The sequence below is a fragment of the Anguilla rostrata genome, chromosome 13 (assembly GCF_018555375.3).
Source record: "Anguilla rostrata isolate EN2019 chromosome 13, ASM1855537v3, whole genome shotgun sequence".
NCBI classification, from domain to species: Eukaryota; Metazoa; Chordata; class Actinopteri; order Anguilliformes; family Anguillidae; genus Anguilla; species Anguilla rostrata.
In genome coordinates this window covers 12695849-12721559 of record NC_057945.1, presented here as the reverse complement: position 1 = coordinate 12721559, position 25711 = coordinate 12695849, and the positions used below count along the sequence as shown (strand labels likewise).

Here is a 25711-nt window from a genome sequence, read left to right as displayed (position 1 = left end):
CGGAACATTCTCTGCTCCTAGGCAAATACTTAGGGGGGCCTCCAGATCCCTTACGCTTGGCGGGAGGTCTGCCTCTATTAGCAACACCGTTGAGGAAGAGGAGGAGGAGGGGGGGGTGTCTGTGGATGGGAAGAACGACTTATTATGACCTGCATAAATGGCGCCCCAAAATGAAAGCCCCTCACAGCGTCCGCCCCCAGCGCCTGCTGCGCGGCTCGTACGGCTTCCCGCCGAGGCTGTGACTGCAGTCCCGCTGGGGTCTGTGTTACTGACGCTCTCTCCTTTCTCCCTCTCTCCCTCCCTCCCTCCCTCCCTCTCTCTCTACCTCCTCCCCTTCTCTGCAGACGTGGGTTCGGTGGAGGGGCTGGCCTACCACCGGGCCTGGGACACCCTGTACTGGACCAGCTACACCACCTCCACCATCACGCGCCACACGGTGGACCAGAGCCGCTGGGGCGCCTACGACCGCGACACCGTGGTCACCATGTCCAGCGACGACCACCCTCGCGCCTTCGTGCTGGACGAGTGCCAGGAGTGAGTGCACCCGGTTCTGCTTTGCAGGGCTCAGTGTGCACCGGACCAGTAGAAGACTTGTAGAAGAGTCCTGGGTTTTGTTGATAATGGGGGTTTTGGGTGGTATGTCCATGTAAACTACCATTTATCAGTGTGGCTACGCACACCACGGTCTGGACTCAAATCCAGGCTCCGCCAGCACCGACCGTGGCCTGTAGTAACACCCAGATGGCGGGGGGGGGAGGGTTTCGGTTGGCGGGGTGGCCTCTGTCTTCCTGCGAGGCACCTCCTATGGTGGACCGGTGCCTGCGTCTTCCTGTGTAGCTGCACAGCTGGCAGTGAAGGACTGCGGGGGGGGGGGGGGGGAGAAGGGGAGGCTGGCTGCACGGTCCTCCCAGCCCTGCTGAGCTCAGCTCTGTTAAAACTGATAGAGGATGTTACTGCAACAGGGCAAGATAGTTAATGGCACTGGGCACTCTAAAATTGGGTATGAGGGTGATACAATTTTTTTTTAATTGTCAAATTTCTTGCTATACATACACTTCATTAATGTGGACCACAGTTCTCTGCGGTTGTCTGTGATGCAGGTTCAGTAGCTACAGCTCTTGTTTAAATTCATTTTTTGTCGCTCTTTCTTCTGGTTCCTCCACTACTCTTGCTGCATCTCTAGCCCCCCCCCCCCTCCCACAGCCTGATGTTCTGGACCAATTGGAACGAGCAGTCCCCCAGCATCATGCGGGCGTCCCTGTCGGGCGCCAACGTGCTGGTGATCATCGGGCACGACATCCGCACGCCCAACGGGCTGGCCATCGACCACCGCTCCGAGAAGCTCTACTTCTCCGACGCCACGCTGGACAAGATCGAGCGCTGCGAGTACGACGGGTCGCACCGCTACGTGAGTTACCCCGGCGACGCCCTCCCACTCCAGACCCAGCAGAAAAAAAACCCTACCGCATCGCTGTTGCACGTTTTGAAACGTTTTGCGCTAGCAGGGCTGAGGTCTCATGAGTCCCGTCCACGTGCGCCCCCTGCAGGTGGTCCTGAAAAACGAGCCGGTGCACCCCTTCGGGCTGGCCGTCTACGGCGACTACATCTTCTGGACCGACTGGGTCCGGAGGGCCGTCCTCCGGGCCGACAAGTACGTGGGCGGAGACATGAAGGTGCTGCGGGCGGACATCCCCCAGCAGCCAATGGGCATCGCCGCCGTGGCCAACGACACCAACGGCTGTGAGTTTCAGTCGGTCCTTTTGCTAAATGGCCTGTTGAGGGCTTTCACCAGCACTTCCCAGACTGACTGATCCGTTGAAAGATTTATAATCCCTCCCACAATCCAGCGGCTCTCGAGCTTCCTGATTATTGTTCCTCAGTCAAACGGCTTTTTGTTTCGGGGCTTTGTGATCCATCCCAGGATGCATTGGGGGGGTTAAATAGTTTTAGTTGTTTCTCTCTCCTGAAGTCCCCGCTGTGTCCTGGTTGGAAGTGGAGGGGGGCTGGGGGCTGTTTTTCTGTGCCGTCTCGCTCTCCACAGCTGTCCTGTGGGAAGCGTCCGGATAATTAAGTGACAGAAGCAATTTGAGTGTGAGAAGGAGCCGGAATGAGCTGGAGACACCTGGGGCGTGTGGAACACCTGAGACCCGGCCGGTTCCTCTGACACCTCGCCCTGCCTCCGCCCCCGCCAACCCCCCCCCCCAACCGCCCTTTCCTGTCCATCGCTCTGTGGTCTGTCCTTCAGTCCCACGTCCTTCTCTTTCTGTCTGTCTCTCAGTTTCCCTTATTATTTCTGTTTCTATTATTATTACCTCTCTCCCTCGCTCTTTTTCCAGCTCTATTTTTTCTTTTTCTCTCCTCTCTCTCCTTTTCCCTTCTTCCCTCTGCCCGACCATGTTTGTCTCTATCTCTCAGTCTCTTCTCTTTTAACCTTTTTGCCTCTCTCCCCTCTCGCTCCTTTCCTTTCTCCCTTCTTTCCCATCTCCTCTTTATGCCTCTTCCTTCTCTTACTCTTTCTGTCTCTTTCTTCTTTCACTCTCCTTCCTCTCTTTCCTTTTTCTCATTTCCCCATTCTTTTTCCTCTCTCTCACTTTTCCCATTCTCTCTTTCTTCTCACTCTCTCCCATTCTCTTTCCTCTTTCTCTTTTACCGTTTACCTTTCTTCTCACTCTCTTTCCCCCGCTCTCTTTCCTCTCACTCTTTCTCCCATTCTCTCTCTCCCTCCATCCCTCCCTCCGTCGCGGCAGGTGGCCCCTCACGCGGAGAGGCGGTTGGCTGTGAGTTCCAGTCCCTCCCAGTCCACTTTGGGTCACGTTAGTGGGCGGACAGGAGAGCGCTGTGTTAGTGCTGCACCCCTATCCCCCCCACCCCCCCTCCAGTCACTGAGGATCAGGCCTGACACGAGCAGGACTTCTGCTGCTCCCCCCCCCTAAAGGAGCTCTGCCCCCCCCTCTAAAGGAGCGCTGCTCCCCCCTAAAGGAGCGCTGCTCTCCCTCTAAAGGAGCACTGCTCCCCCCCCTCCTAAAGGAGCGCTGCCCCCCCTGAAGGAGCGCTGCTCCCTCTCTAAAGGAGCACTGCCCCCCCCTAAAGGAGCTCTGCCCCCCCCTAAAGGAGCGCTGCTCCTCTCTAAAGGAGCACTGCCCCCCCTAAAGGAGCTCTGCCCCCTCCCTGAAGGAGCGCTGCTCCCCTCTAAAGGAGCACTGCTCCCCCCCCACAAGGACGCTGCCCCCCCTGAAGGAGTGCTGCTGCCCCCTAAAGGAGCACTGCCCCCCCCCCAAAGGAGCGCTGCCCCCCCCCCCCCTAAAGGAGTGCTCGGCTGCTTAATTCTGCCTCAGTCTCTTAATCTCAACAGGGAGTTCCACCCCCAAAAAATCCAATAATTAAATATGCCATTTATTGCTTTTGAAACGCTTAGAATCAACTGCAGAGAGGTGGCCAGGGAGCACTGGTGGATTATTATTTTGCACTTGACAAATGTATTCCAATTTCTTCTTCTTAACCCTCTTCCCTTTTCTCCCTCCATTAAGGCTTTGATTCAGTAAACACCTCTCCTTTAGCGTGACTTACAAACAAATGCGTGATACTTTTTTCTTCACAGACCATGTTTTTGGCCATTTAATTTAGGTGTTTGCTGAACTGTTTGCCTGTTTACGTGAAGTTGAAGAAAGTCCCTCTCGTATGTGTCAGTATAGGGGTGATTTTTGATCAAATGCAACCTGAAGGATCATCGGTTGTACTGCGCTCTTGCGCGATTGCCACCCGCTCCTGCATGGGGAACGCTAGACCCGACTCCTCCTCGTCTTGTCATAATCAGGAGTGGGTCATAGTTGAGGGTTGATCATTGATCTGCAGGGCTAAGCAATGCAAACTCTTGTAAAGTAAGCAACCTGTTGTACAGGTGAGGCTCGCGCTAACCGCTTCGTCGCCCTGCAGGCGAATTCTCCCCCTGTCGGGTGAACAACGGGGGCTGCCAGGACCTGTGCCTGCTCACCTCCGATGGGCGGGTCAACTGCAGTTGCCGTGGCGACCGCAAGCTGATGGAGGACAGCACCTGCTCAGGTGAGGAAGCCAATCTGGACACAAGAGAGGGAGGGAAGGATGTGTGCGTTTAGCTGGCTAGCAGCGGCGTAGAGAGCAAACCCTGGGAAAGTGCTTGGTTGTGCGAGCCTTGCTTTTAGCAGTCGGTTGTTTACTTGCTTCCTGAAGAACACAAAATGTTTCAGGAACCTGAGATTCCCATTTTGGGTGTGAGATAACGTTGTTATGAGAACATTCCCCCAAGCTGTCTTTGAAGGTATTTATTGTTACAAATGACAGATGCACAGAAGTAACTTACAGTTAACATCCCCTGGAGGTTATCATATAGTTATGGAAAGTATTAGGCAAGATGTGTGTCAATAAAAGTTTAAGAATGTTCAGTATATAGTATATTTCATGTATAACTGGAAATTCCAGACTTCCTGAAAATTGCTTTTTCCCAATGAACAAACACAATTACATTTTTTAAACTGGAATAACAGCACTGAATAACATATTCAAGGTACAAATAGCTTTCAAGGTACAACCAGAAAGCCATGTTGGAAATATTTACCAGAACATTCTGGAGCTGTTCTGGGAATAAGCACTTGCGAGCTGAGGTTACTGCCGTCTCTGTCCAGCAAAACATGGTATCCAGGGTTAAATGTCAAAGCCGTGCACCCTGGACCTGTTGGTGCTCTGCGGTCTGAGAATATCAGTGGGATGCGCAAGGTGATTTAGACCTGAGGTTTATCGAGATGTCCTCTTTTCTTTGTTGGTCCCGGCAGCCCTGAACACGACGTGCAACAGCGTCGACGAGTTTGAGTGCGGGAACGGCGACTGCATCAGCTACAACCAGACCTGCGACGGCATGGCCAACTGCAAGGACAAGTCCGACGAGAAGCAGTCCTACTGCGGTGCGTTGCCTGCCGATGTGTCCTGCGCTTGTACGTGCGTGAGGCATTGTGTGTGCGTCTGAGAGAGAGTGAGAATGTCTGTGTGCGTGTGCGTGTGTGTGACTGTGCTGCCAGTCCCAATGACAGCGGCATTTCCTAATGTGTCCTTGCCACGGCTAATGGCGCTAATATTAAAACGGGCTGTTTGGAGCCCCGTCCGCTGTGAGAGCACAACGATGCAGGAACGCCAGGCGCTTCTGAAAAGCCTGCGCTCTTTCCCTTTTCCCCCGTCTTCAGCCAACCGCGTGTGCAAGAAGGGCTACAGACGCTGCCTCAACGGGCGCTGCATCGCCCACCGCTTCTGGTGCAACTCGGAGGACAACTGCGGCGACAACTCGGACGAGCAGCCCTGCAACGGTGAGTGTCTCGCTCCCCCGTTCGTCCGCTCCGTGGCGAGGCGTCGCGTCGAGCCGCCGCGGCATTACCGCTCTGGTGTTTCGCAGCGACCCTGTGCACCGCGGAGGAGTTCCAGTGCCGGAACGGAGGCTGCATCTCCAACTCCAGCCGCTGCAACCAGGTGGTGGACTGCGACGACGCCAGCGATGAGATGAACTGCCGTAAGTGCACCAAAACCATTGGCTGTGTGTAAAAAAAATAAATAAATAAATAAATAATGTAAGTCCTCCAGGCCAAAGGGGGCGATAGTGTAATGTATTTACTGTTGTATTTACCGCCCACAGCTCCCACTGATTGCTCCAGCTATTTCCGTCTGGGAGTGAAGGGCTTGACGTACCAGAAGTGTGAGTTCACCACGTTCTGCTATGACTCGTCATGGCTCTGCGATGGCTCTAACGACTGCGGGGACTTCTCTGATGAGCGAAACTGTCCAGGTGATGCACGCGCCCACACCCAAGTGCTCGCATGCTCCCCATTGACTTTGTTTGTTCACACACTCATGAGATTAGATTATCAGCGCTGCTAGCGTCTGGTGTTCATTGCACCTGAGATTGCAGCTGGGATCTTTTCCAGCGTGAGTAATGTCCTGGTGCTGCATAGCAATTCTACCGATGTACACAAACAAGATAAAGAAGTGGACACAAGAACGTTTTTTTCTTTGTTAAAAGCGGTTAAAAGGGTGTTTACAACGTGGAGAGACGGAATGTGATGTTCGTATTACGGTCAGTGTGCAGTGTTTTCTGATCTGGTTGTGTCCGGCGCTCTTTCCCCACACAGAAAAGAAAAAGACCAAGTGCCCGGTGAACTTCTTCGCCTGCCCCAGCGGCCGCTGCATCCCTACGAGCTGGACCTGCGACAAGGAGAACGACTGCGAGAACGGCGCAGACGAGACGCACTGCGGTCAGTGGAGCGGCCGTTACTCCCTACCCAGCACGCTCTCTCTTACCCAACACGCTCTCTCTTACCCAGCACACTCACTCTTACCCAACACACACTCTCTTACCCAGCACACTCACTCTTACCCAACACACTCACTCTTACCCAGCACGCTCTCTCTTACCCAACACACTCTCTCTTACCCAACACACTCACTCTTACCCAACACGCTCTCTCTTACCCAACACGCTCTCTCTTACCCAGCACACTCTCTCTTACCCAGCACACTCTCTCTTACCCAGCACGCTCTCTCTTACCCAACACGCTCTCTCTTACCAAGCACACGCTCTCTTACCCAGCATGCTCTCTCTTACCCAGCACGCTCTCTTACCCAGCATGCTCACTCTTACCCAACACGCTCTCTCTTACCCAACACGCTCTCTCTTACCAACAACCTCACTCTTACCCAGCACGCTCACTCTTACCCAGCACACTCTCTCTTACCCAGCACGCTCTCTCTTACCCAACACGCTCTCTCTTACCAAGCACACGCTCTCTTACCCAGCACGCTCTCTCTTACCCAGCACGCTCTCTTACCCAGCACGCTCACTCTTACCCAACACACTCTCTCTTACCCAGCACGCTCTCTCTTACCCAGCACGCTCTCTCTTACCCAGCACACTCTCTCTTACCCAGCACGCTCCTCTTACCAGCACACTCTCTCTTACCCAACATGCTCTCTCTTACCCAGCATGCTCTCTCTTACCCAGCACACACTCTCTTACCCAGCACGCTCACTCTTACCCAACACACTCTCTGTTACCCAGCACACACTCTCTTACCCAGCACGCTCACTCTTACCCAACACACTCTCTCTTACCCAGCACACTCCCTCTTACCCAACACTCTCTCTCTTACCCAACATGCTCTTACCCAATATGCACTCTCCTACCCAGCATACGCTCTCTTACCCAACAGGCGCTCTCTTGCACACTATGTTCCCTCTTACCCAGCCAGCTGTCTCTTATTTAACACATGCTCTCCTACCCAACACGGCGTCTCTTACCTGCACGATCATATCATCCTCTACATGATGAGGCCTACTTTGCACCTAATAATATTTCCTTAATTCTGGTTGTATGAGAGCGATGTTGCTGTTCAGTGAGGCTGTTCCTCTCTTCTCCTCACAGACAAGTTCTGCTCTCTCTCTCTCTCCCTCACAGACAAGTTCTGCTCTCTCTCTCTCCCTCACAGACAAGTTCTGCTCTCTCTCTCTCTCCCTCACAGACAAGTTCTGCTCGGCCACGCAGTTTGAGTGCGGCAACCACCACTGCATCTCTGACCGCTGGGTCTGCGACGGGGCGGACGACTGCGGCGACGGCACGGACGAGGACAGCCGATGCAGTAAGCGCCCCCGCCGCGTCGCTCACCGCCGACACCGCCCGTTCGCTCACCCGCCCGCCATTCGCTCGACCGCTCCGCCCGCTGCCCCCACCCGCCAGTTCCCTTTCTGTCACAGAACACGTGGCGTGCGCATGACCTGAGCAGTGTCAGGTGCACTGTCTGTGGATCTCACAGCAGGGTCTTACTGAGTAGTGGTCGCCAGTGCAGAGACCCATGTGATCTTGGAGGGGGGACTCACCCAGGCACCTTGTCCACTTTGTGACAGGACCACTCTATGGAAAACAGTCTGTTGGCCAATTACAATTACAGCCCAACAAATATGTAACTTTCTTATTTACACTTTAATTAACACTTATGTTTTTTAATTAGCAGTTATTTTATAATAGAAACACCTTTCATTCACATGAACAAATAGATATAAATAGCGGTGACAAGTCATATCACAAAAAATAAACGGAAAGAAGGAAAAGAGGTACATTTGAGTACCATGTTATGGTGTGATTGTCATATCAAATCAGTGTAGACATTTTAGTCACTTCCTGTCACATGGTGCATTGACCTTAAAAGTACATCCTAGAACCGGTGCTGATGACCTCATCCTTATTCAAAATGTCTGAAAACAAAGTTTAAAAAAATCAATGGCTAGATGCAGAATGAACCCAACGCCTCTTCTGTCGACGCCCCTCAGAGAACAAGACGTGCAGCCCGGAGGCGTTCCAGTGTCCCGGGTCGCACGTGTGCGTCCCCCAGCGGTGGAAGTGCGACGGGGACAAGGACTGCCCCGACGGCGCGGACGAGAGCGTCAAGGCCGGATGCGGTAAGCTGCCCCCCCCCCCCCGGTCACCCACGAATACTGTGAGGTTAGAATTGTGGTGTTCCGTCAGTGTTCAGGCTAGGCTTTGCAGTGCTCCTGATCTACTGCAACAGTTAATTTGTTTTACATGTGGAGGTATATGTGTTCTAGGTGTTTTTATGTAACAAAAAAAAATAGATAGAACCATAATTCTCATTGTCATATTATAACAGCTCACTTTTGTAAATATGTGTGAGTAAGTGTGCATGGTACTGTGTGCAAGTGAATGAGTGTGCATGTGTGTGTGTCCTCCCTGTCTATTCTTGCTTTTGAATTTTTTTTCCACCTCTTCCTTGTAGAGCTTGTAGGACTCTTCTAGCACATAAATACTTGTAGGTGTCCTTGTATGCACTGCATGTATGACGTCTCCCCACAGATTTACAGTAGTTCTGAATCTAGGAGCTGTCACAAAAAGCCTTCATCTTTCTTTCACGCGAGTACTACATGGTTTATTTTGAGGCCATAACATCAAAGATACAAAGCCCTATTTCAACGCGAGCATCCTTCTTCTGATGCCAAACCCACAATTGGTGTGCCTGGCTGTAAAGCTCAACTTTGGTCTCATCTGACCACAACCCTAGGATCCAATCAGAATTCAGCATTGGGACTTCAGTTGGAACTGGGTGCTGTGGTCAGATGAGACCAAAATGAAGCTTTCTGGTCTTGCGCGCCAAAATGAATGTTTCATTCGGCTAGCGATCGTAAACAAAACTCAAAATCAACCATAAAGAACTCTGAGGAAAGAAAGATGAAGGTTACTGATGGAAAAAAGTGGTGTTATTAAGTACAGGATGTCAAAACTTTCACACATGCCATGTTCACTTTAGTTCGTTATTTTTAAAGAGTGCTTTAGCTCTTCCCTGGAAGTCTATATTTAATGCATAATTGAGTTCTCTGGAGAGAATGGAGCAGGACTAGAAGATGAAGCTCATTAAACCCCTTGCTGATTTGAATGGTTTGGCACGCAGATGTAGTAACTGATCCTTAAAACCTTACTGGAGACGTCTTCAGTAAGTCAAATTAAATTCAGTTCACTCCGTAAAGATTTTATCATGCAAATTCTGGTAATTAACACCTGGTGGGAAGTCTGTTGTAGCCTAACAGACCGACCCACAGACCCCGCCCTTAAACGGCGCCAGTTGGGCTGTACGAGCATCAGATTATGGCGCAGATCCAGGGAGTTGTCACCCACAAGCTGGTTCGGGAGATGTGTAGGGGAACAGGCACGAGTGCCCTTGAAGGCTTTGGCAGTGACAAACTAATGTGATCATTCAAGATTTAAAGATTCAGAATGTCCTTCAAAGACTGTTGTGTGTCTCCACATCTCAGCATACACCATAAACAGTCAAGAACAAAACAATAAATTAAGATAAAAGTATGTAGCTTTGTTGAGGCGTTTGGCAGCTGTAAGAACAGGAAGTGAAGTTTCTTCGGGCAACAACACCTCCTACTGTATGGGGGATTTTGGGAACAGTAGTTCAATGGATGTTACATGTCATTGGCAATTGCGTGCAGCTGTTAACATTTAAAATTCACGCCCAGGCCACTAATTTTGGACGGGTTTTAGTGATTTGTTAAGCCTGGGGACAGTTAAAATGGAACTTCATCGGTTTTGCTGTCAGCTGCGGTGTTCCACACCTCTCCTCCCATCTCTCCAGTGTTCACCAACACCTGCGAGGAGAGCGAGTTCATGTGCCAGAACCGCCAGTGCATCCCCAAGCACTTCGTCTGCGACCACGACAACGACTGCGGCGACGGCTCCGACGAGTCGCCCGAGTGCGGTGAGTGCGCGCGCGCGGGGCGGGGCGGACGTGAAACGGGACGGCTCTCCACAGCGCCCCCAGGCGGGCCGCTTCGCCTTTGATTTAGTCTAACCATCCCCCCCCCCCTCCCCTTCCCCCCCCCCCCCTCACAGAGTACCCCACGTGCGGGCCCAACGAGTTCCGCTGCGCTAACGGCCGCTGCCTGGCCCAGGGCAGGTGGGAGTGCGACGGGGATTTCGACTGCCACGACCGCTCGGACGAGGCACCCAAAAACCCCCACTGTACCGGCCCAGGTATGACGGTTGATTCCGGTGGCACCTTCCCGTACAGGTTTCCAACTTTCTCTCTCCTCAGACTCTGAAGTCGTAAGCTTCTCACTGATTTTTAATATTTAGGGATAAAAGGCTGGTTATTTGGGAGATATTAAAGGTGACACACTAAGTATCAAAATTTTTCTATTGCAGTCATTTCATGTCAGTTAAACTGTAGGGGTCCCCCGAAAATAAAAGGTGTCATAAAATGTATGCGTAGTCGGAGGGTTAACACCTGACTTCAATTAGAACACATCTTCACATCATTGTTATTATCGTTGAACATGACTCAACTGCGTAACGTGATAATTTTATTATCTTTTAATATGTGGCTGTAATTAGACCCCCTCGTGTTCCGTTTATGTTCATTTATGTTATTAATAGTTGATAGTTGAACGCTGTTGTTAGATTTTTTCGGGGCTCACGCCTGCCTCCCCCCCCGTGTCTCCCGCTCTCGGAGCAGAGAAGAAGTGCAACGACACGGCCTTCGTGTGCAAGAACGGGAAGTGCCTGAACGAGACGCTGCTGTGCGACCGCAACGACGACTGCGGCGACGGCTCCGACGAGCTCAACTGCTTCGTCAACGAGTGCCTGAACCGCAAGCTGAGCGGCTGCACCCAGCTCTGCGAGGACCTCAAGATCGGCTACAAGGTAGGGGCAGTGGGCAGGGCAGTGGGCGGGGCTATGAGGTAGGGGCAGTGGGCGGGGCTATGAGGTAGGGGCAGTGGATGAGGCTATAAGGTAGGGGCAGTGGGCGGGGCTACAAGGTAGGGGCAGTGGGCGGGACTACAAGGTAGGGGCAGTGGGCGGTACTACAAGGCAAGGGCAGTGGGTGGGACTACAAGTTAGGGGCAGTGGGTGGGACTACAAGTTAGGGGCAGTGGGCAGGGCTACAAGGTAGGGGCTGTAGGTGGAGCTACAAGTTAGGGGCAGTGGCGGGGCCTCAACACAGCGCCTGTCTGAGGGTACACGCTCCTCGAGGGGTGGGAGGATACAAACTGACATACGTTAAAAAACAAAACTGTAATCAAATGCATTTTACCTTGGCATTTATTGTTCACATTAATTTCTTATGCTGGTGATCGATATACTGTACAGCGATACCTTGTTTATGCTTGGCGAGCTTGCTTGGATGTATGCACAGTATTATTTTAAGAATAATTCTGCACATAATGATATACTTTGATCTGGCATCTCAAGTGCTGGTAGTATTAGCATTCACACATGTCACTTCTGCATTTTTGCAACCCCCAAACCCAGTTCCCCAGTACTACAGTGTGAGCGTGCGTCCGTGTGTCTGGTGCGTCCGTGTGTGTGTGTGTGTGTGTGTGTGTGTGACCTGCGTCTCCTCTGCCCCCCTGCAGTGCAGGTGTCAGCCCGGGTTCCACCTGAAGGACGACGGGAGGACCTGCGTGGACATAGACGAGTGCACCAGCACCTACCCCTGCACGCAGCGCTGCATCAACACCTACGGAAGCTTCCAGTGCCTGTGCGTGGAGGGCTTCCAGCAGCGGCCCGACGACCACACCGCCTGCAAGTCCACCTCCGGTAAGGCCCGCCCGCCGTCGCCCTGGAAACGCGGCACCCCGCCCCAGACGCGCGCCGCCCGCCAGGTCCAGCCGGTGCCAGCTGTGCCATTTGCTGCTGCAGCCGCCAAATAGTGCACCCCCATTAGTTAGCCGTATTTATGGCTTCCTGTGCCAAATAATAAACCCCTAAATGCATTGGACTCCATGACCTCTAAAGTGGTGATGATGGGGACTGCCTCTGCCTCTGAAGTTGGGAGAAAACACCCCTCTTAACACACTGGGTAATACTTTATAATTAGCACAGATGAACATGAAATCAAATATTGGCAATCTTTACTGGGATGTTTAAGAAGCTTGAGTACATTTTAAACATATATATTTATTTCTGTTTCTAAACCTGTGTGGAATTTCTCAGTCTGGCAGCCCTCGGCTTCTCTCAATTTAATATGCACGTGAATTATTTAAAGATGGGCTAAAAAACAATGAGAGATGATGACAATTTACAACAGAGTTCTGAATATTTAAGTGGTGTGGTAACTGTAGCCTTCAATAGTGCTGCAGTATTGTGAATAAGAGCCATTTTTGCTGTTTTTCACTAATAACTAAATCTCTGTCTCCCTCCTCCCTTTCTTTCTCTCTTTTTTCTCGCTCTGCCCCTCCATCCCTGCTTTCGTCCCGGCAGAGGAGGAGCCATTCCTGATCTTCGCTAACCGCTACTACCTGAGGAAGCTGAACCTGGACGGCTCTAACTACACCCTGTTAAAGCAGGTGAGGCCTGGGGACAGTCTGAGCGTTGCCGTTGGCGCTGCCTCTTTGAACCAATCAAAACGCTGATCAGCGCAGGGAGTGAAACGGATCGGCTGCCACCATTCAGAACGGGCTGGCGTTGAGATGTATGACTGGAGTAGTGCTGGAGTGCTGACCGCTTTATACATGTGTTTCTGTCTGTGTGTGTGTGTGTGTGTGTGTGTGTGTCTGTGTGTGTGTGTGTGTGTGTGTGTGTGTCTGTGTCTGTGTGTGCGTGTGACAGGGCCTGAACAACGCGGTCGCCCTGGACTTTGACTACAGGGAGCAGATGATCTACTGGACGGACGTGACCACGCAGGGGAGCATGATCCGCCGCATGAACATCAATGGCAGCAATGTACAGGTGGGTGTGGCCACGTTGCCATAGCAGTGTACAAGTTTCCATTTCAGGGACATGCTGTGGAGGGATATTTGTTTATGTCTTGAGTATAATCATTGACCTCAAGGCTTTGTGCTACTCAACATTGTACAGAAGCTCCTCGAAGTACAGAGAAGGGCAACAAGACTGATTCCACAGTATGAGTCGTGACATAAATACAGTAAATAACCGGCTGGCATTCTGTACAGTAATGTAAGAATTAGATTTTCACAAGGAGTGAAACTTGAATATAGAAGGTTAAGGACGATCTTGAAAATTTCTCCTGGAAATTTCTTCTTTGTTATTGTTGCCCCTACAGAAGTTCTAGAACTACTTCTCCTCATGCAGTGCATATCGGTCTCTTTACAACCCTCATTTCCAATTCGCTGATTCACTGATTTGTCAATTCGACATGTCTGACCCACTCTGTGACCCGCCGATTGGCTCCTTTGACAGGTGCTGCACCGCACCTCTCTCAGCAACCCAGACGGATTGGCTGTGGACTGGGTGGGCGGGAACCTGTACTGGTGCGACAAAGGCAGGGACACCATAGAGGTGTCGAAGCTGAACGGGGCCTACAGGACGGTGCTGGTGAACACGGGCCTGAGGGAGCCGCGCGCCGTCGCCGTGGACGTCCGCAACGGGTGAGCCGCCACACCGACTCCCCTACACACGGGCACTTACCCACACACGCCTGCACATACGCAGATACCTGCACACGCGTGCCCGCATCCACACACTCACAAAATTGAAGTTTTGAGAAAGAGATCTCCACGGCTCATCGACAGCCTTTGAAATTGCAGTCCATTTATTGCGCAGACAGCTGAGAGACCAAGGCAAATTGCTTATTTTTACTATGCAATAAACCAGTAGTCCAGGCCTGAGGAACTGTTTTAATTCATCAGTTAAGTGCTGAATGGCATTAAGAACCAGCAGACCCTGTAGTTCCCCAGAACCCGGTTTTCTCTGAGCAATGCCGTCTTCCTGTTTTGTCCCTCACAGGTACCTGTACTGGTCGGACTGGGGCGATAACCCCCACATCGGCCGCATCGGCATGGACGGCAGCAACCGCAGCGTGATCGTGCAGGACCGCATCACCTGGCCCAACGGCCTCACGCTCGACTTCATCAACGACCGCATCTACTGGGCCGACGCCCGCGAAGACTACATCGAGTTTGCCAGCCTGGACGGAACCAACCGCCACACAGGTCAGCAGGCCGCTTGCCCCGCCCTGAGCTTCAGGGCTCCAGGTTAGAAGAGCTTATTGGTGGAGGCGGAGGCTGCATCGAGGTCATCCAAGGTCATGGTTGGATGGAAGAACTCCATCGGTCTGTTATCTGAAGGGGGGAAGGTGTAGGGTTGTGATTGGTTCAGTTTTCATCCAGACTGCCTGGTTCATAGCTTCTGTCTCTGGATAACATTTTAAACCTCCCTATATGTCTTGGTTTTCATACAGATCCAAAGAAATTAGACAAAATTTTGTGTAATGTCAGCAATCTACCAAATCAATCATAGAAGCTCAGTTTTTCCTGTCATATTCTAAATGAAGTTCACACACAATGCGTGTCCAGTATGGTCTATGGCAATAGTAGTATAATCATTTCTGACGTGTGTAGAAATGAGACTCTGATGATGATAACTCAGCGTTGTCATAGTGAGCGGGTGTTCTGGTGTCTCGTCCGTCCGCAGTGCTAAGCCAGGACATCCCGCACATCTTCGCCATGACGATCTTCGAGGAGTTCATCTACTGGACCGACTGGGAGACCAAGTCCATCAACCGCGCTCACAAGTCCCTGGGAACTAACAAAACCATGCTGATCAGCACCCTGCACCGCCCAATGGACATCCACATCTACCACCCCTACCGCCAGCCCGAAGGTCCGCACCCACTGCTGTACCCCCGTGTGCAGACAGGGGGCAGTAGATGTCAGAAAAATACAGTTTTTAGCCTGAATGGAAGAGTTGTCAGTCAGGACTTAGAACCAAATGGTTGTTTGGGGAAGGGGAAGAATGCCAGTGCCTCCCAAAACACCAAGCAACAGTGCCCCCACCACCACCACTCATGCACTTTTAAAGTGACATCTACACCTGGATAAATTCTCTATTTATCCGTAACATTGACTCACTTTTAAATAAGAGCAATCTTAATGAAATTAAGCATCCAAATAGTGTTTGTGATGGTAAAAAAAGCGGCACTTGTATTTATCTGCAAGTCAAAGCTGAAGGTGAATGTTGATTGAATCCAGGCCAGTGTGTGTAACAGCTGACCTCTACAGGGTCACTCTCACTGCTGCAGGATCGAGGATAGTTTTTTTTTTTCTGACTGTCCCTCTTCTTCCTCAGTGACTAACCACCCCTGCCAGACGGACAACGGGGGCTGCAGCAACCTGTGCCTCCTCTCCCCGGGCGGGGGCCACAAGTGCGCCTGTCCCACCAACTTCTACCTGGCCAACGACGGGCGCCAGTGCATGTCCAACTGCACGGCCAGCCAGGTCAGGACCCCCCCGGGGGGGGCTGGGTGGGACGTGTCGTGGAAAGGGGTCTCGATAGACAGCAAGCTTAATGTGATACTGATGGGCTTGTGGAGTCACGAGTGGATAGTCTTGGGTGCAATAGCTGATCTTTAACCTACTGCTGACACTGGCAGATGTTTGTCAGCTTGGTGCTGCCTTGTTTCAGTGGCTTCAGTGCATTTTGTGGAAAACGTCTTGTTTTGCCGTGCCAATACTGCATCGCTGGCAGCTGTGACTTTAAAGTAGATCTGTGGTGCGCAAGCCCCCCTGTTTGCAGCAGGTCAAAATAATTGTAAGCATCGCTACAAAAAACGAGCATCTTTTAGCGAGCCATTAGTTCTGCCGGAAACTAGGTTGAATAACGGATTACTTCATTTGAATAAATAAATTACTGCATTTTGTGGGTAACATAAACCTCAACCATTATAACCATGTTACTTATATATCCCCTCCCCTCCTCTCCTCTCCTCCCCTCTCCTCCTCTGCAGTTTGTTTGCCAGAACGACAAGTGCATTCCCTTCTGGTGGAAGTGCGACACAGAGGACGACTGTGGGGACCGGTCTGACGAGCCTGCCGACTGCCGTGAGTTTGAGGGATTATGGGAAGTGTAGGAGGACAGATACAGAAAACTATAAGCTTGCAACACACAAGATTTGGCCCGCAAAGTGCGTAGTAGTCCTGTCGAATCAGAGCCGTCATTCTAAATTAAATTTGAAACTATTTCTGAATGTCTTTTTTCCAATTCTGAAATAAAAAGCAGTTTCCTTTGTGGAGTTCCTGAGAGAGCTGTGGTTAAATAAAGGTTAAATAACAAAAAAAACAATCCACTTTTTCCCATGAACATATGACAGTCAAAACAGTCATTACTGGTTATAATCACTGAACTAAAAGCACAAAATGTGTGTGTTTTTGTGTGTGTGTGGGTGTCTGCTGGCATGTGTGTGTGTGCGTGGGTGTGCACTCATGTGGGTGTCTGCCATGTTTGTGTGTGTGTGTGTGTGTGTGTGTGTGTGCGTCTCCTCCACCTCCCCACAGCTGAGTTTAAGTGCCGCCCGGGTCAGTTCCAGTGCGGTACCGGGATCTGCACCAACCCCGCCTACATCTGCGACGGGGACAACGACTGCCAGGACAACTCCGATGAGGCGAACTGCGGTGCGTCCCCTCTCCTGTCTGGTGGCTGCGCGTGCGTGTGTGTGTGTGTGTGTGCGTGCGTGCGTGTGTGCATGTGTGCGTGGCAGCAATTGCTTAATGGTTTGGGAACTGGGCTTGTAACCAGAAAGTTTAGGATGGTACTTAGGTACTTGCTTCAGTACATATCTACTTGTATAAATGGATACTATGTAAAGATGTATGAATCGCTCTGGTTTGTGTCTGCTAAATGCCTGTTAATGTAATGTGTGTGTGTGTGTGTGTGTGTGTGTGTGTGTGTGAATGCATGCATGTGTCCGTGTGTGTGTGTGTGCGTGCGTGCGTGCGTTCTCTCTTTCTGCTCCAGATATTCATGCAAGTTATTTGCAAGTCTGTGTATTATTACAGATGTGCATTTGTCTTAGCCCTCTCTCTCTCTCTCTGTATTGCAGATATCCACGTGTGCCTGCCCAGCCAGTTCAAATGCTCCCACCCCAGCCGCTGCATCCCCGGAATCTTCCGCTGCAACGGCCAGGACAACTGCGGAGAGGGGGAGGACGAGCGAGACTGCCGTAAGTTTTCACCCCCCCCCCATCCTCATTCTGAACCCCGATACTTTCATTTCTTCACCGTAGAAAAATGCTATGGCTAAAATTAAGCTTGTTTAATTCCTCAGTCAGTAATGAGTTGTTAATTAAATGAGTTGTTAATTATGTGCCCTGCCCCCTCCCCTCCCCCCGCCACAGCCGAGGTCACCTGCGCCCCCAACCAGTTCCAGTGCGCCATCACCAAGCGCTGCATCCCGCGCGTCTGGGTGTGCGACCGCGACAACGACTGCGTGGACGGCTCTGACGAACCCGCCAACTGCAGTAAGGCCCCGAGCCGGCCCTCCCTCTCCCGAGGACCCGCCCGTCTGAGTCACTACATCCTCAGCCTGCGTCAAATTTAATGAAGTACAGCGTAGCATGAGAGAATGTTCATAAACCTGTCATGCTAGCAAGCTGAAAAGTTTTACAAAAATGTACATTTAAAAAAGCAATTTGCACAGATAATGTAGCTGACATATGCCGATCTATTTAACTGTTAACTGGTATTCACGAGCATCACAGTCCCTGTTAACCTCCTGGCTCCTCCCCCTGGACTTGTGACCCCTCCCCTAACTGTCTTTGGCCCCTCCCCTCCTGCGTATGTATCGCCTGGCCGCTCGCCCTGCGCGTGCCCCGCCCTCTCCTCACGCTGCGCCCCCCTCCCGCCCCCCTCCCTCCCCCTCTGCAGCCCAGATGACCTGCGGGGTGGACGAGTTCCGCTGCAAGGACTCGGGCCGCTGCATCCCCGCCCGCTGGAAGTGCGACGGAGAGGACGACTGCGGCGACGCGTCCGACGAGCCCAAGGAGGAGTGCGGTGAGCGGGGGGGGGGGCGGAAACCGCCGGGGTGCGGGGATAGGGTCACGCTTCACATGTTTTGACTCGAACTAGTTCACTTCCCGTTCTGTTCACACACGTTCTCACTACGCGCAAGTGACGATCCGATTTGCGCTGTGCGCTATGTGGCTGTTCATTGGACTCTAGAATGCTTGCAGGGCTTCAGCAGTTTAGGGGGACTGGGAACCAGTTTAGCACAAAACTATTTCATGTTTTCCCAGTGCTGCGGTAAGATGTGGAGTAGTGACAGTGTTTTCCACGTTTTTTTTAACTATATTGTACAACCTAAAAAAACATTTGTATTGTTTTTGCATTACTTGGTTACGTAGGCTGCTTTTATATTTAATGTACGCTGGCAAAGCCAAGTTCCCTTCGTTCATGTAGATCATAATTTTGTCTGTCTCTCTGATTCTCTGTCTGTCTGTCTGCCTGTCTGAGCAGATGAAAGGACCTGTGAGCCCTATCAGTTCCGCTGTAAGAACAACCGATGTGTTCCGGGCCGCTGGCAGTGCGACTACGACAACGACTGCGGGGACAACTCGGACGAGGACAAGTGTGGTAGGTGGTGGGAACCGTCCAATCAGCGCTGGACAACGGATGGGCTTCGATCTGTGAGAATTTACTGAGCAAAGGAATCCAGGCTACGTTGAGTGGGCAGGTTACATTGGAGGGTCCAGGTTACACGGAAAAGGCCAAAACGGACAGAAAAGGCGGAGTTACACAGAGAATGCCAAGTTACATGGAGAGACCAGGTTACATAGAGGGGACAGTTTTACAAGAAAAGAGCCAGACTGTGATCAGGAGAGACAGAGGAGATTAGATGTGGGTTTAACTTGATGAGGTTAGCACTTTGAGGGGCCTCCAAGCAGTGGAGAGGGTGCAGGCCCTTATCATCGGGCTAGGCTGGGCCCTACAGCCTGGGCATCGGAAGCTACAGCTTAGTGGCCGGACGCCGTAGCCCGTGTTCCAGCAGGGGTAGGCCAGGGTTGAAAGAATAAACGACTGCTCTTTATGAGCTGTGTGAAAACCCGGCACCACTTGCATCTTTACCCACTCCTCCCTCCCCATCATTCATTCCCCCCAGTCAGCTCACCGCACGCTAACTCAGGGGTTCGTTATGCGACAGCACCCATTCCCACGATCCTTTGAGGCAGGATAATGATAATAACTCTGCAGCTGAAGTTGGCGGTCACAAGGGGGTCCGACGCTCCGTTGTCTCCTTTTGATGTGCTGTGACCGCCGCACCTGTTCACACGTGTTCACGTCCTGTGAATTTATTTATTTATTTATTTATTTATTTTTACTTTCATATTATTATTATTTTTTTGCTTTGACCATTGACTCATCTCACTTCGCCTTGTGTTTATTCTTCATTCTTCACTGGCCTGTTGGCGTGAGTCAGAGGTAGGTCTCTAAAAAAAAAAAACTAAAAAAAAAAAACCACTCCCACCCTCCACCCCTCCCCCCCCTGACTGAGCCCTCCGACCCCAGGGGGCGAGTTCAGGACGCAGAGGTCACGCGCGGCCATCTCAGAACGCGGTTTGCGGGAGAGTCTGAACCCCAGAGCCGCTGGCCGTAAAGGCGCCGTCAGGCTGGCTTCAGATTTCCCATGAGCCTCCTGAACTCGTCCTGACCCCTCCCTCCCTGCCTTGCCTTTGTTGCTTTCAGTAGTGGGTTTGTTCACCACGTCTCTACACTGGAGGTCTTTAGGAGCAGAACGTCTGAAGGGGCACCACACCCTAAAATCAATTCATGGCGGTTAACTTAACTGTCCGCCGATAATGTGGTTAAGACAACGTGGCGGTTATGACGTGCTACACATCCTTCTCCCGTCCTGAAGACGTGTTATAGGTCACCGAGACGGCCACGCCCGTTCAATGTTTTGGGAAGACATAGCTACAGTATGTCATGCTGCATGTCTTGGATGCAAGATGTGGAAAGTGAGATATCAAGGCAACCACTGAAAATTTCTTAACCTTCCAACCGCTGAAAATTCAATAAAACAGTTTGACATCTAATTATGGTGTAGTATCCCTTTAAGTGTTCTTAAAGGTAGCTTATTCCAAGGATAAATATTAACATAAGGAGCGTAAGTTGCTCATACAAGCCAACAGATACAGGAAAGAAATTTACTGGTGTACTTGTATCTGTACTTTGTTTTTGTCCCAAAAAGGACAGGGATGCATCAGATTTTACCCTTTAGAGTTTAGGGCTACTGCCCCGCTGGTTTGTTTTGCCCTGTAATGCTTGTCTTCGGGACTTTGTGAAGCCGCCATTTGCAGACCTCCAGTGTGTGTTCATGTGTGATCTGTGTGCGTTCAACGTGTGTCCTGTATTCCTCTTGTCGAAAGCTGCCAATTTCACTGCTTTCTTCAACAGCAGTCACATGTCCTTTGCATTTAGTCAGTCAGCCACTAGAGGGCAGAACCTCTCGTACGAGTCTGCCATTGCTGGTGTGTAGGCCCACCAGTTGACATGCCGTCTGGTAACAATATGGAAGAGCAAAATAGCACTTGAAAGCTCACACGCCCTTTTATTAGGTAGAGGACAAAAAAACTGGGTAATGCCTTTTTTTAAATTGTGCAAGTAAACCTAAAAGCAAAATGAACACATCATTGTATTATAAATATTACATTACATTACAGGCATTTAGCAGACACTCTTATCCAGAGCAATGCACAACAAGTGCATTAGTTCAAGGTGCAGAGGTGCAGAAAAACACACTAGAGTGAAGTGAAGTAGTTAATGAACCAAAAGGAAATCCAGAGAGGTGAACGGGGTATCTAACACCTGCAGACAGTAGACCCAGTCACATGACCAAACGTTTGCCAGCATGGTGATTTCTCAAGCGATTGCCCTAGGTTGTCCACAGCCAGCCAGGTTCCACCACCGGAAAACTGCGGGTTAGTAAACATCGCTAAATAGCGAGAATATTAATAAACTGAACACACAGGGCAAAGATAGGTCAATCTCTTTTATAAATTTTAAAACGGCATTGGCAGTTTGGAAGTTAACATATGAAGATCTGTGTGAGATCACAAATATGTGGTTAGAATGTTAACTGAGCATTCTAATTCTGAGGTAAGAATCATTACTGGTACTTGAAAGCAATGGTGTTCTAGAATTTTAAAATCCTTCCAAAAAAAAAACATTAAAAATGCATTCCCTCCTGGCAGTCCATCTGAAGGCCAGCCGGGGAAGCTCCCAGCTACACTGCAGTGCTGGTTTCTTTCATCTTCATCCCTGTTCAGCCACCCTTTGCACTCATACATTCATGCGCCTGGTATTGCTCGTTTTGGGACTCTTTTACCAAGTAGCAGATTTTCCAAAGCTCTGCAGGAGTTTCACACCAGTTCATGGTCACTTTTACCGTAAGTGTGAGACGGTGAACCATTTTAGCTGAGGATAAGCTTCGAAGCGTCTGCTGCCCAATGACTTAATGTGATGTCGTCATGAATGCAGCCCCACCCCGTTCCCATTCGCATACACTATCCTCTGCCTCTCGTACCAGTTCCTCCATCCATGTTGCATGACAAAGCCCAGTTCCTCCCAGTGATGTAAGCGTGCGTGTGTGTGTGTGTGTGTTCCTGTGGGGAAAGGTGGCATTCAGAAAAGTGTGTTCACTCTTCGCTCACATCGGTGTGTCCTAACCCCTCCTCCTCCCCCTCTCTCTCCCCTCCCTCTGTCTTTCTCCCCCCTCTCCCTCTCCCTCCCTCTCTCTTTTTCTTCCTTCCCTTCTCTCCCTCTTCCTCCCCCTCTCTCTCCCCCTCCATCCCTCCTCCCTCCCTCAGTGCCGCGGAAGTGCTCGGAGAGCGAGTTCGCCTGCACTAACGGTCGCTGCATCGCGGGGAGGTGGAAGTGTGATGGAGACCACGACTGTGCTGACGGGTCGGATGAGGTAAGCTGCCCCCCCCCCATCCCCCCCCCCCACCCGGGGCACTCGCTGACTCCCCCCTCCTCCAGGGGAGACATCTTAATTTCAGTGACACGCCCTTCACAGCATTACCCAGGCACTCAGCTGAACCTAATATTGATCTCTTTCCCTGTCACAATCATTATGAATTTTCCAGCATTCTGTGCGGTTCAGACGAAGGTCTACTGACAAATGCGTTAGGACTGACCCAACGTGGCCATGAAACTAGTGCTATTAAAGGATACACAGTGATCAGGAGCTTCTCGGTTCTGATTGGGTAGTCTTCATCTCCAAGCACATATGGGCAACAGGCCTGCAAACATATCTTCATACATTGCACTATGATGAAATTCTGACGAAAGCCTGTTGTTCTCCCATATTGTGTGATTGTGGACCAGGTGGCCGTAGACATGGAATGACTGGATTGGCTGTGTCATTCTGATGGGTATTTTGTATACCAGAATGTAGGCTAATGCAACCAGGCATTGTTGAAGAACAAGAAAGGTGCTATCATGAATATAGATTGCCACTGTGTCATTTGTTAAACCACTGGATACCAGATGAGACGTGTTGTTGCATGCTAACGCATTTGCATATGTTCCTCCCCACCTCCTCCCCCAGAATGGCTGCGATCTGAAATGCGACAGCGACCAGTTCCAGTGCAAGAACGGCCACTGCATCCCCATCCGCTGGCGCTGCGACGCGGACGCCGACTGCATGGACGGCAGCGACGAGGAGAAATGCGACAGCGGAGGTGAGGAGCGCCGCAGCGAGCCGCTAACCGCTAACTGTTAGCCCAGCTCTCAGCCGTGCAGTGGTCAACTGCTTTTAACGGCTCGGCAAAATTCAAATCCGAGCACGAAGGATACACCGGGAAACTGCTTCCATGATATTTGCCTTTAACTTAGCAGTAAGCCACTGTGCCAGTATAGCACTGTAACGGGTGTTGGCTAATGTGTTAACACGTGCTAATATGCTTAATATATCCTCTTACATATGCTCTTAGTTAATGGCACATGCTGTTCAGGGCTACTGAATCCTACTGTGTGCTTTCTAAGGAAGCAACTGTTTAAATGAGACCTTGGTTGAGCCTTGACAGCATAGCCCCCCAGTTCTGGCAGTATTTGTTGTTTTTTTGGAACATTGAGGCATTGAGGTCTGCAGTATTCCCAGGCTGCAATAGTTGGGGCGTGGCTGTGCAGCACTACTGGGCGTGGCTGTGGAACAAGCTGCAGTGTCTCACTGTATTTCCCCCTCTTTCTCCCACGTTCCTCTGCTCCTGTCTTAGTCGGGCGACACTGCCCCCTGGACGAGTTCCAGTGCAACAACACCCTGTGCAAGCCGCTGGCCTGGAAGTGCGACGGCGAGGACGACTGCGGGGACAACTCTGACGAGAACCCCGAAGAGTGCAGTGAGTCCCCCCCCCCCCCTCCCCCACCCCCCCCTCTGCTCAGCGAGCGCCCCCCTGTGGGTACTAACGCTCGTGCCCTTTCTCCTCCCCTCCCTCAGAGAAGTTCCAGTGCCCGCCCACCCGCCAGTTCCGCTGCAGCAACGACCGCGTCTGCCTGTGGGTCAGCAAGCAGTGCGACGGCATCGACAACTGCGGGGACAACAGCGACGAGCTCAACTGCCGTGAGTGTCCGGGCCTGGGCCTTAGCCTGCGGGCACCAAGGCCGTCTTCTGTGGCCTACCACTGAGAGTGTCACAGAGTGACTGTCTGTCTCAAAGTCTGACTGTTTCAGGGTCTCAATGTCTGTCTCAACATCTGGACTTCATCTCCCACTGTGCTCTCTGCCTTTTGAATGTACCCCTGCTCAATGGAGTGGAAATGTGGGTGGGGCTAACGGTTCCAGAAGAGTTTTTTTGATTCAGATTTTCCAGGTTGTAGATTTAAATCTAGGCAATGAACCTTATATTACGCAAATCCCAGGAGTTGCCTGGATTATGAAACATTGCAATAGATTGATGTTATGGCCCTTTGTTACGAATGTTTTGATGATTCCTAATGCAGTGCTTCTTGGGTCTGGTAGTTCATGTATTTTCTAAAATTATTATGTCCAGTTTTGTACCCTTTCCTTGTTTTCAATGAACCAAAATTGTTTTTACGCTATTGCTAATTTTTTTGCGGTGATCATTCAACCAGGAGAATTCATGTCCTTTGCGAAATGCCAAAACAGTACTTACAGTACTGAACACATTAGACTCTCAAGGAAAAAAAAGAATAAAATGGAGCTTTTGCTTCCAGAAATGAAATCCCTCAAAATAACCATGCCCACGCTTCCACTGTATTGGACCCCTTCACAAGTCTTTCCAACAAAAAGTTTTAAAAAAAATACTGCAGGTTCCTGTATACTATATAATGTTCTGACAGAATCAATGCAGCCAAAAAAATGGGATTTTTTTGCCTGAGCCGCTCCCATCTGTCCCGCAGAGGGGTCCAAGACCACGCCCGTCTGCGAGAAGGACGAGTTCACGTGCAGCAACGGCAGGTGCGTCAGCTCCACGCTGCGCTGCAACTTCTTCAACGACTGCGAGGACTACGGCTCGGACGAGATCGGCTGCAAGAGAGGTACGCAGAGCTGCGCAGCCGCGCCGGTCGCGCTGCTGCGGGGGGAGAAGACCCGTCAGGGACGGTCGTTTGGAACCGAGTTCAGAGCTTCAAAACTTTCGCTCCACCGTTCCTTCTTCCGTGACCATTTTTCTAGCAGAAAAAGCTTTTTTTATGTAACAGTTTTGGCACACAAAATGTTCCAACTGAAATAGTCCCTCAGCAGTGTCACCTTGCGAGGCTCTTACTTTTGAAAGTAAGTTTTTGTGTCAGCAGTTCTGTTCAGTCGGAGACATCACACACACCCCCTCCCACTGGTGACTCATTTTCGGTCATTTTTGTTCTTATTAGTGTCATAGATTATCTGTGCTGAATAATAGCAGTCCCTCCCCAGAATGTAACCTCCTGAAGATGCTTCCCGTACCCCCCCCCCCCCATCCCTAACCACAGCCTCAAAGCGCATTACAGTGAGCTGGAGAAGCTCACCTCAACCTTCACCGATGTATAGCCCCCACCTGGATGATGCATGGCGGCCATTTTGCACTCGAATGCACAGCACACAGCATTTGAGATGGAGAGGGAGAGAATTATTAATCTAATTATACTAGTTGGCCAGTCTCAGCCAAGATGGGAATTTTGCCAATGAACACCCACCCTACTCTCAATGACTTTGAACGTACTGTGCCCCCTCCCCCTCCCCCCCCCCGCCCCCTTCCCCCACAGACACCGTGCTTAATGACTGCCGTAGCAACGGGACCCAGTGCGGAGACGGGGACGAGGCGCACTGCGTCACCAACGGCACCAACTCCTTCTGCTCCTGCAAGCCAGGCTTCCAGAAGACCGGCCACAACATCTGCGAAGGTGAGGACACTGCAAGCCCACAGCCCAACGCATACACATACACACTGACACAGATA

At 51.0% G+C, this 25711-nt stretch overlaps 1 protein-coding gene across 3 annotated transcripts in view; it reads left to right on the top strand.

The window, feature by feature from the left end:
* The window catches only part of LOC135237410 (low-density lipoprotein receptor-related protein 1-like), a 159733-nt gene that overhangs the window by 124003 nt on the left and 10019 nt on the right, over positions 1–25711 (top strand). For all 3 annotated transcript variants that reach the window (XR_010324817.1, XM_064304541.1, XM_064304542.1), the window contains exons 42-74: positions 345–534; positions 1204–1408; positions 1548–1740; positions 3934–4059; positions 4806–4934; positions 5211–5330; positions 5417–5530; positions 5654–5803; positions 6147–6269; positions 7533–7649; positions 8338–8466; positions 10161–10283; positions 10418–10558; positions 11040–11227; positions 11941–12124; positions 12788–12873; positions 13136–13255; positions 13727–13914; positions 14273–14478; positions 14960–15148; positions 15614–15762; positions 16272–16365; positions 16819–16935; positions 17364–17483; positions 17658–17780; positions 18187–18312; positions 18775–18891; positions 22125–22231; positions 22868–23000; positions 23535–23657; positions 23756–23878; positions 24678–24815; positions 25518–25655. Coding sequence is in view for 2 of the 3 variants with exons in the window: in XM_064304541.1 (XP_064160611.1) it covers positions 345–534; positions 1204–1408; positions 1548–1740; positions 3934–4059; positions 4806–4934; positions 5211–5330; positions 5417–5530; positions 5654–5803; positions 6147–6269; positions 7533–7649; positions 8338–8466; positions 10161–10283; positions 10418–10558; positions 11040–11227; positions 11941–12124; positions 12788–12873; positions 13136–13255; positions 13727–13914; positions 14273–14478; positions 14960–15148; positions 15614–15762; positions 16272–16365; positions 16819–16935; positions 17364–17483; positions 17658–17780; positions 18187–18312; positions 18775–18891; positions 22125–22231; positions 22868–23000; positions 23535–23657; positions 23756–23878; positions 24678–24815; positions 25518–25655 (4629 nt within the window). In the remaining variant the exon portion in view is untranslated. The remainder of the gene's footprint in view (positions 1–344; positions 535–1203; positions 1409–1547; positions 1741–3933; positions 4060–4805; positions 4935–5210; positions 5331–5416; positions 5531–5653; positions 5804–6146; positions 6270–7532; positions 7650–8337; positions 8467–10160; positions 10284–10417; positions 10559–11039; positions 11228–11940; positions 12125–12787; positions 12874–13135; positions 13256–13726; positions 13915–14272; positions 14479–14959; positions 15149–15613; positions 15763–16271; positions 16366–16818; positions 16936–17363; positions 17484–17657; positions 17781–18186; positions 18313–18774; positions 18892–22124; positions 22232–22867; positions 23001–23534; positions 23658–23755; positions 23879–24677; positions 24816–25517; positions 25656–25711) is intronic.